General features: G+C 47.1%; 1 protein-coding gene across 2 annotated transcripts in view; it reads right to left on the bottom strand.

The window, feature by feature from the left end:
• Positions 1-6,805: 6,805 nt before the first annotated feature.
• Positions 6,806-10,769, bottom strand: part of Mtus2 (microtubule associated scaffold protein 2) — a 339,242-nt gene continuing 335,278 nt past the window's right edge. For both annotated transcript variants that reach the window (XM_090342204.1, XM_090342205.1), the window contains one exon: positions 6,806-9,496. In XM_090342204.1, coding sequence (XP_090198330.1) covers positions 9,283-9,496 — 214 coding nt within the window. In that variant the 3' untranslated portion in view covers positions 6,806-9,282. The remainder of the gene's footprint in view (positions 9,497-10,769) is intronic.

Genomic DNA, 10,769 nt, shown 5'->3' with positions numbered 1-10,769 from the left:
GGCCTACGAGGGGACAGGCTGGTTGAAACACCCTACCCATCCAGGATTGCTGGCAACTGAAATCAGGCCTGGGGGTGGGGGAGTGTGTGTGGGGGGGTACAAGCTTGGAAGAAGAGTTTCCTAATCAGAAAGGACATCCAAGGGTCACTTGTGGCCAGTCCATTGGGTGTTGTGCTTTTATTCAGAGCGGACTGTGGAGCTTTTCTGTGTAAAGGAGCAAGCTGGAGGTTATCACCTGTTTCCGGTGAATCTGGCTTTTCTCATCACGTGACTGCCCCATAAAAGACATAGGCAAAAATAACCAATTTCAAATGATCAGTAGTTCTACATATCGGAGCCCTCTCTATTCCGTGGCTTGGCTAGTATTTTTTTTCCTACATAGGCAGGACTTGAACATGCGTCTTGCAAGACGTCCATCTTTCCTACCTTGCCCTGGCCCCCCCAAATAATTCGTCATGACGGACAGACCGTTTCTAGTGAACATTTACTGCCAAAATTCACGAAGAGTGTAATGCCATGGTGTGTCCCCAGGGCTCAGCTGAAGAGTTGAGGTGTGGGGTGTCCCCAGCTTTGGGCAGGGAGCGATGGGAAAGGATGTGGGGGTCTGTGCAGCCCATATCACAGTTGACCCTTTGTGAAGATTTCTTTCTTCAAGAGGGAAGACAGACTTCATGTTTCAAAGATTACTGGGCTCATAACAGGTCAGACTGCTTTCTCCTCCTGGTGCTCTGGGATTGGCTCGGTAGCAGCAAATGCCATTAAGTCATCTCCAGTAGGGATGTGGCCTGCATCCCTCACCACTTACTCTCCATCCCCACCAGTGGCATTCTTGACCTGCTGTTGGCAGTCTGGCCTAGTATGAGCTAGTATGGGTCTACTATGGCCTAGTATGGGTCATTACAGCTGGAAAGGGTTTTGTGGAAGGCTGGGTTCTTATGCCCCCCAGAGGCCTCTCTCAGGCTTGTAGGCACGTCTGGGCCTCCCTGCTTAGGAGAAATTGCCCTTGTTCTGCTTGTCTACTCTGGATATTCCATGTCCCCAGAGACACACCCCTGTTTAATAAAAGTCAGCCATTCTTTTGGCACTTGTGTCCATGCCACGAAGACAGGGAGGAAGGAAGGGTCATAAATGCTAGGATACCCACTGAGGGGGGGAGGGAGAGTGAATGAGTAGAAAAATATGTCCAAGTTTACACTCTAGTGGGCTTCTGACACGTGTGTGGAACTGTTACAGAGTTCAAGTTCAGATAGAACTGAACATGTGTTATTTTATTGTTTTGTATAATGAGAGTTCTATGTAAGGCTCTCTATGTAAGGCTATACTTTTTTGGGGGGAGTGGAGGGGAGGGGTCAGGAGATGCTTTATCCCTTTGGCCCCAAATACTTTTATACTCTGTATGTCATGTCTTTTGATACCTAATGAGGGTTTTTTTTTTTTTAAGGCAAAAAAGGTCAACTGGCTTTTTATTTTCACTGTAAATCAGAGCTATTTTGTGCCCACTGCTTACTGAGCCACGAAGCCCTCCTCCCGGAGGGACTTGCTGTGGCCACAGGTTTGGGTATGGGAATCCACATTCCCTCTCGGATTGGCCTATTGTCTAAAAACCCCACGTGAGACCAAGAACCTGGTCCACGCAGAGGTTCTCAGGTATTTGTGTGTCCAGCAGGGTCAAGAAGCAGGGCTAAGAAGAAGCATTCTGACTTTGTTAATTCATGGATTAACAAGCAAGGTAGATGATTTAGTGTTTCTTGATGACAAACTTCCTTAAGTTTGGGACTTGTTTTCCCATGTGAGAAGTTGTGATTATATATTTAAACTAAGTTTCCGGCTTCTTTTGTGCCTTTCGGTTTCAGTGGGCGTAAGGGTCATAAAGGGTTATGATACTAATGAGGGTTGGATTACTATCAAACCCAAATAGCTGGGGTGTTTCCCGTCAATTGTTTTCTTCTACTGAACACAGAGCCATTATTAAAAAGAGTTGTTTTTATTTTGTAAATTGTATGGTATTTTTTCTGCTTGTCTGATGGTCTATTTTTCTAATTGTTTTCCTTATAATAGTTTCTTATAATGGCGATAATAGATTTAGACTCTAATGCTAAGTGCAAATCTAGCTTTGGTCCCTGCTGGAACCCTCCTGGTTTTTGTTTTTAATTGTATTTTATTCTTTATTATTTTAAAGGCAAGTGCAGGTGTTGTCTATCACTTTAAAAAAAAATGTGAAACTGGTATTTCCCATGTGCTCACCACGCCATGTAAGCTGACAACTTCCCACCAGACTTTGTGCTGTAAAATCCAACTATTTTGTGGTACATTATCTCCTGCTTCTGCAAATTCTAATAAATTCTTTGGCTTCCATGTACACTGTCCCATCTCCGGAATTCCTTCAGCTCTTAGTGGTTTTCGTTTTTCTTTTCTTTTGCCAGTCCTGGGGTTCAAGCTCTGGGCCTAGGTACTGCCCTTGACCTCCTCTTTGCTCAAGGACAATGGTCTACCACACTGAACCACATCGCCATTTCTGACTTTTTCTGTGATTAATTGGAGGTAAGAGTCTCATGAACTTTCCTGCCTAGGCTGGCTTTGAACTGTGACCTTCAGATCTCTGCCTCCTGACTAGCTGGTGCCCAACTTTGGTGGTTTTCATGCACTAGACTGGGGGGAAAGCCTGGGCTTTGAGCCCTAACCCTCAAGCAATCACCAAACATTTGAGACCAAAAAATACAAAAAGCCTTTCACTCTCCTAATGCCTTAGGTTTGTGCTGGCTGCCACACACACTTACTTTTTTTTTTTTTTTTTGGCAGTTGTGGAGCAGGGTTGAGAACTAGGATGTGTGTGAGACGCAGAGGCAGTGGGTCTGATACTTAGCCTAAGTGCTGCAATATCACTCACCAGCTCCCTTGCAAAAGAAAGCTGCTATTTTTTGGCACAGGAGGCAAATGTAGCCTTAGTGGGACTTAATTCCTCCACTCATGGCTGATATGGGCAGATAAAATTTTCACCTTGGCTCAGCTGATGGTGGGTTTTAGAAGCAGACACCCAAGGGTTTAGGCAGTAGGTAAAAGAAGAGAGCTACCTTCTCTGTGCCCAGCAGGTGGACAAAAATCTGCAAGGGAGGGCCGGGAGTTTGGCCTAGTGGTTAAAGTGCTTGCCTAGCATGCATGAAGACCCGGGTTCGATTCCTTGGCACCACATACATAGAAAAAAAAGCTGGAAGTGGTGCTGAGGCTCAAGTGGTAGAGCTCTAGCCTTGAGAAAGTCCAAGGACAGTGCTCAGGCCCTGAGCTCAAGCCCAGGACTGGCAAAAAAAACAAAATCTTCAAGGGGGCACCCTTCATGCATTCCCTGTGTGCCCTTTCATGTGATTCCTGCTGGACACACAAGAAAGTGACAGCCAGAGTCAAGCCCCTCACTGGCCTCACAAAGTACCCAGTAGCTGGTGGCTTGTATTCCTACTTATTCTGGAGGCTGAGATCTAAGAATTGTGGTTCAAAGCTAGGCTCTTACCAGTGGATCTGTGGCTCTAATTGGTAGAGCACTAGCCTTGAGGGGGGAGAAAAAAGAGTTCAGGGAGAGTGCCCAGGCCCCAAGTTTAAGCCACACAGGTAAAACAAGAGGATATCTGTGTCCTCCAAAGATAAAGTGACCTCCGGTGTCCTTAGAAGCAAGCTCAGACCTCTTCTACAGCACTATACTGCCATCTAGTAGCTACCTAGGGATACTGCAAAGCAGTCTGAAAAGGCAGGCAAATTTTCCAGCATTTCTTTTTAGAAAATCCTCAGGGGCCAGAGGAAAGAGGTAGAGGAAACAAGGTCTCAAGCACTCCCCCCTCCATCCCCAATGGAAGAATTCTAGTCTCTAAGCCTAAGGAACTGTCGCCCAGAGCAAATATTCTCTCCCTGGAATTTCTTATGAATGAAAATTCACCCCTAAATGGCTCAGCATCTGAGGTGTTTGAGAGTCCTATAGAACTTACAGCCCAGGGAGCTGCCCTGGTTTTGCAAATCCATCAGCTACAACATGGAACCAGGCAGAGTTTGAAGCTACAGAGACAAGGATTCTGATGAACTAACTAAATCTATGTTCAGTTCCCTGCCTTCAAGTCCTGGTATTGGCCTAAAAAAAGCAGTTCAATGAAGTTAGACAGTGAAGCCCAGTGCACCGAAGAATAGGAGAGGAAGCAGGCAAGAGCTGTGTCGGGGATGGAGGGGTGAACTTGCCAATGATACTTTTGCATTCTACACTGTGGTGATAGCACACTAGTCCACTAGCACATGGAGCGGGGAGCTGCATCTGCCTCAGTTTTGCTGTTGTTGGTTGTAGGGCCTGGGTGCTGTCACTTGAGCACTTTTGCTCAAGGCCAGCATTCTACCGTTTTGAACCACAGTTCTACTTCCAGTGTTTTGAGACAAGAGTCTCACGGGGACTTTTCTGCCCAGGCTGGTTTTAAACATTGATCCTCAGATCTCAGGCTCTGAGTAGGTAGGATTATAGGCTTTAAGCCACTGGCCACCTGGCTTTAATTAGGGTTGTAGTAATTGAAAAGCCATTAGGCAGCCAGCAGCTGTGTGGCAGTGTTGCCCAGGTGTCTGTGATGGTGGTGGTGGGGAGCAGGAGAAAAGGAAGCAGGGGCTTGCAGAAGGTGCTCCAGTAAGGCACTTCCAGAGGGGTGAGCAAAAACAAAGGGAGGAATCATGCTGATGGGAATGAGTAGGGTCAGAAACCCCAAGTGTGTTCTTCCTCGGTTGTGTGTGTGTGTGTGTGTGTGTGTGTGTGTGTGTGTGTGTGTGTGTGTGTGTGTGTGTGGTTGTTTTCTGGTAGTGGAGCTTGAACTCATCAGAACCTGGGCCTTGTCCTTTAGATTTTTTCGCTCAAGGCTAGCATTCTGCTACTTGAATCACATCTCCTCTTGTGACTTTTTGGTAGCTAACTGGAGACATACTGAGTAATTAGGATCACAGGCATAAGCTTCTCTCTCTCTCTCTCTCTCTCTCTCTCTCTCTCTCTCTCTCTCTCTCTCTCTCTCTGCTAATGGTAGAGTAGCTTTTTTTTTTTTTTTGTGCATCATGGGGCTTGAACTCTGGGCCTGGGCACTGTTCCTAAGTTCTTCAGTTCAAGGCCTCCGCCCTACCGCCCTATCCCCTGAGCCCTGAGCCTCATCATTACTTCCTGTTTGCTAGTGGTTAATTGGAGATAAGAGTCATGTTCTTTTGTGCCCGGACTGGCTTTGAACCATGATCTTCAGATCTCGGCCTCCTGAGTAGCTAGGATTATAGGTGTGAGCCACCATGCCTGGCTAGATAACTTTTAAAAGACAATTAGCAAGCTGGACATTCTAGCTACTCAAGAGGCCAAGATTGAGAATCAAGGTTAAAAGTTAGCCTGAGCAGAAACTTCATATTCAAAAATAACCAACCAAAAAAAGCAGGCTGGAGGCATGGCTCAAGTAGTAGAGTGCTATTTGAGCAAACAATGTAAGTGTGAGGCTGTAAATTAAAACTTTGGTACCAGACCCCCCCCACACACAAAAAAAGGTGTTTAGCAAACATGGTTGAGTTAATTCCTGTTTTCAAGGTCAGAACAGCCAACCTTTGATGATAGATAATGGCTGTGAGGTGTGTTGTGTGTGTGTGTGTGTGCACATGCATTTGTTGGACACTTGAGTGTAGTCCAGTTCTCCACTGCTTGACACGCATATACTGATGTAGCACAAGCTTCGATCGTGACCTTCAATCACCAACACAGATAGATGCTATCTATCTGTGTTGTTTACTCCCCAGGTTCCCTGCCTGCCTCAGATCACCTATCGGAGAGGAGAGAGTTCTCCACAGATATGAGAAATTTGGTGCTAATTACAGCAAATCACATGTCAATTGGCTCTTTTTTGGTAGGTGGAGGTGCTTGCCTCTCCCTTGCTTATTGCAAGTGTAGGTTTTGCCTGTAAATCCTAGCTGTTCAGTAGGATAAGATTTAGGATTGTAGCTCAAGGCTAGATTAAATAGAAGACTGAGAGACTCATCTCCAATTAACCACAAAAAGCTGTAAGTGGAAGTGTGGCTCAAGTTGTAGATAGATAGCTCTTGAGCGAAAACTAAACAAAAAAAACAAGGGATAGTGCCATGAGTTCTGAGTTTTAAGTTCCAACACTGGTAAAAATAGAAAAAAAGAAAGTGGAGGCCACTCAAGATGTCCCAGAAAGAGCCAGCCAGTTGGGATAGGCTGACAAATTACAGTCCTTTGGTGGCTACCAAGAACCTAGGAAGTATAGATGGGACAGAGGGACTCCCTGTTGAGATCAGAAAGTGTCTTGAAGCTTGTCCTAAACCCAAGGGCTGTTCACCCATTCATCAGTGCAGAGTGGCTATGGTTTCTCCAGAGGGCCCATGATAGGGAAAACAAATCCACAGGGACAGAATTTAGGCTAGATTAAGCTCTTAGGGGTTGAAATATTTATCCATGTCTGAGTAGGAAATAAAAAGTGAAAGAATGTTCTGTCTCTTATGTCTGCTTTCCAACCTATACCAGCTTAGCTGGGAAGATCAGAGAGACCTGGAGTTCCTCCAATTCAGAGCTTGATTGAGGACTCCAGGTTGGAAGGATGGTTGCAGGGACCTTAGATCTGCTGAGTCTAGGGACAGGAGTTTGAAAGTTCTCTGAGTATCAAGTAAGCTCATCCTGACAGTTTTTTCCAAAGAAGGAGGAGGAGGAAGAAGGAAATTCAACTTACAAAAGACTTCTTTGCTGGGACTCCCAAAGTAGAAGTGTTCGTCTTGATATATCAAAAAGTAGATACCACAGAATGTCCTTCAAGTACACTTTAATAGGCTTTAGAGTTAAATACAAATATGCAACACAGAAAGTGGAGAAGCAGGAAAAGGAATGTCGTGACCCCCTTTAATCTCAGAGAATGCCAGCCCTGCACCATCCCAACATCCAGCCAGAGCCTCCTCTCAACTTGTGTCAGGCAGGAGTGGGGACAGGCCATGACAGGCCTTCCAATGCCACAGAGACATTGGTGCTGCTCAGAGCTCCACATCGAGAGGTCCAGACTCTGATGGCGTAATGACCCCCAGAGCCACAGCCACCTGGCTTGCAGATGCAGTGACAACTCAATCGAGGAGCCATAGGACGTGGCTCTCTGTGACAGAAAAATAAAGCAAGGGCTGGGGGGGAGGGGAATGAACTCAAGGGTCCAAGGGCAGGGCTGGTGGGGGTAAAGCTCTAGTCCACCTAGTGAAGGTTACTCAGTTCTAACATTGCTACAACTTTGGCCACAACAGCCTAACACTGTACCACATTCTAACATCACACCGAAGTCTGTATTGCTGTGAACCTGTGTTTGGCAGGTTCCGTTATGCAAGGGGGTCCTAATTTGGAGAGCTAAGCTGGTGTTTGCAGGCTACACCTGCTAAAATAATAAATAACTGCATGTTTAATTAACATGGCACCATCTACCTTAATGGATTGCTCAACTCAATGTTATAGTATCATTCAGAGCCACAGAAGGCAAAAAACCTTCATCGTCAATGTACATCTACTGTGTATGCCCTCAGGATGGACATGATGCTTGGGAGTTCTCCAAAAATGAGAGGGACCCAAGGGGGACAGAACCCCATATCTGCCTCCAAAATTGGCCACAATCGGGGTGTTGAACAAGCCAACTCCTTCCATGGGCCGTCTTGGGCTCCAGGGCTCCAGGGCTCTACCTGCTTTGGGAATGTTCAAAGGCAGGTCTGTGCTCAGGAGAACGCTGAGGGCCTTGGGGAGAAGAGTGCAGGATCTTCACCACATACAGAATGAGGGCATTGTCATTATTGCCGTGTCAACTGTTTAAACCTATTTCCGTTATGGGTCATGCGTCTATTCTTCCACAGCACTACACGAATATCTTTCACATTCTAATTCTACCATTTCAGACACAAATGCCAGTCCAGGGGCTGTGTCATTGGGTTCCTGTTGGGGGGAACCTTCAGGGCCAACAATGAGGCCCTGTCAGGTGCAGCCCAGCCTGGGTTTCTGGGAGTGTATATGGTGATTTAGCACCTCTAGAACTGGTTCCCCAGGACAGATGGGTTGGTTTTTCTGGAAGCTCCTGCTAGGACCCCTGAGCCATCTCAATGTGTAGGGAGAAGTGGAATTACAGTGGTTTCTATGAAATGCACCTGAAATAAACTCAGGCCTGAGAGTCATGTCACATCAAAATCCATCAAATGCAATGTTGGAGGACTTTCTTATTCCACACCTGGCCAAACATGGACCCCCTCTTGGTGCTTTCCTTCCTGAGGGTAGGCCTCAAATGACCTTAGTCATCTCCAAGGTCATCCTGCTCAAAGAAAAGATGATGCCCCATGTTTGCCTATGGGTACAGCTTAATGACCCATTCCAAGGTGCCATTTAGGTTAAAAAAAAAAAAAGCAAAACGTGTGTTTACAAGATGAGTTGCTATGGTAACGTTGGCAAAACAACAAACCTGTCAAGGTTTCTGCCTGCAATCCCCCATTGCAACAGGAGGATTGGTCATTAAAACCTGTGAATGGAGCACATCATTTCACGTCATTTCACGTCTTGCAGTCTAAGAAGCTGACTGTTCCAAAGGCAGTTGCCGTTCACAAATGGCTGGTGTTCGGATTAAGCAGAGGTACCACTTGGTGGTAAGATTGGAAGGCGCTTCTTCTCTGAATCTTTTTTTTTTCTTTTTTTCTTTTTTCTAAATCTTGTCATTTTTATTTATTTATTTGGGTAGAAATATTCTTGGGAAGCTGGATAGAAATGCATTTTCATTTCCCAATAATGCTTAGGCACAAGTTAGAAAAATTGCTGACCATCCGTAAAATATGTCAGCACATCACGTTTATAAAAAGAAATGCAATTCAGAATCGCGGCATGTGTCTCCTCCACGGGTATCTGAGGAGACACACAGGTGCGGGCGCACTACACCATGATTATTCAGTGTCTATGCAGAATCACTGAGCTACGTGTGACTCACCTGGAAATGCATCGCTGGAGGTCAGCGGGACTTGTCATTCATTTGGCTCTAACTATGGTCAAACGATTTTTTTTATATATATACACATCACACTCTACTGTTTACACCTTGCTAAGCGCCAATCCCCGACAGTCTTACAGGATGTGGGGGGGAGGAGGGAGGTGGGGAGGGCAGAAGAGACGCAGCCTAGGATGCAGTATGCAGCTGCTGAGCATGCGCGCCAGGTGGCCGCCCGCTCCCGGGGCCAGCGCTCCCCCGACGGACCGCCGCGGGCGCTCCCTCCCGCAGGGGCGTGGTGACGTCATCTGGGCGTGGTGCTGACTCTGGCTGGGGAGGAGGGGCCTGAAGCGCAGCCGCGGTACCCCGGGGACGTGGGGGAGAGTTTAATGGGACTGGTTGGGTCCCCGGTTTGGAGTTTCCAAAGCAGCTCTTCGTTGGTGCGGCTCAATCGCTTCTTCTCCTGGGTTTCTTTCTCCACATATTCCTGGAGGTTGGCGTTTTCCTCCGACAGTTGTCTGGATGGGGGACAATGACAAGTCAGGCAGCAAGCAAGCATGCGGGATGGCGCTCAACCCGAGGTGGGGCTGATGGGGTCAGGGGAAGGAGAGGCCGCGCCATGGCCGGCACGGAGAACACGGGCGAGTCTGGATCAGGGTCTAAGAACTTTCGTTGAAATGTCTGTTCCTCTCATAGACCCATTGCCAGATTCTCTCTGTGAACCCAAGGAACTTGAAAGCTCTCCACAAGGTCAGGAGAGGCACCTGTCACCCCACCACCTGTCACTCCGGGGTCACAGAGCAAAGGCCAGAGGCTGAACAGAGGCGGAAGAAGGTGGACACAGTGTGGGTGGCTGGCTGTCTACCCTGTTACAGAAGCTGGCCTGTGACCCCGCTTCTTGCTGGATGATGAGCCTAGAAGACAGGGCCAAGACTCATCCCAACTTAGTACCCAGCAAGCAGTACATGCTTGATGGATGTTTATAGACCACGGATGTTGAAGGAAAATCAAACAGGGCTTTCCTCCTTCAGTCATGAAGCTTGAATTGCTAATAGAGTCCTTGAGGAACTGAAAACATACTCTAGTCCATTTGCATTTTACCACTGGATGGACTCGTGTCCTTCAAACTCACCCACCCCCCCTGGGACAAAGCTTACTCTCCCAGGATTGCACCTTGCAGAGTCCTGGGGTGTGTAGCTCTCGAGTGTGTTCCCTGTCTCTCAGTCTGAGGGTACATGGAGGATGGTAAAAAGTCAGGGGCAAGGATGAAGGAAACTTCCATCCCCAACACAATCCTTCCATCTGCCTTTGAAGAGGGAACAGATGCCAGCATGGGACGCTAGTGAGCGTGCCCTGACTCCATGCACATATTGTGTGTAAAAGCATGTGTCACAGTAAATAAAAGTATAGTGTAAAAGTATTAGCATGCAAGCACTAGTGTGTGTGTGTGTGTGTGTGTGTGTGTGTGTGCGCGCGCGCGTGCACGTATGTGTGTGCTGGGGCTTGAATTCAGGGTTTAGGCACTATCCCTTAGGTTTTTTGCGCAGGGCTAGTGCTCTACCATTGAGGTGCAGCTTTGCTTCCAGCTTTTGGTGGTTAATTAGTCTTCACCACTCTCCTGCCCAGCCTGGTTTTGAATCACAATTCTCAGAACTCAGCTTCCTGAGCAGCTCATATTATAGGTGGGAGCCACCGAAGCCTGGCACAGGAAGGCCTCTGAAAATGATTGCATGTGTACACATGAATGTATGTGTGTCCACCTGTATGCATGGCCAACTATGTCTGAAGAGG

The sequence above is a fragment of the Megascapheus bottae genome, chromosome 11 (genome assembly GCF_031878675.1).
Source record: "Megascapheus bottae isolate mThoBot1 chromosome 11, mThoBot2.hap1, whole genome shotgun sequence".
Classification (NCBI taxonomy): domain Eukaryota; kingdom Metazoa; phylum Chordata; class Mammalia; order Rodentia; family Geomyidae; genus Megascapheus; species Megascapheus bottae.
The sequence above is the reverse complement of the archived record's forward strand: the minus strand, read 5'-3'. Positions and strand labels throughout refer to the sequence as shown.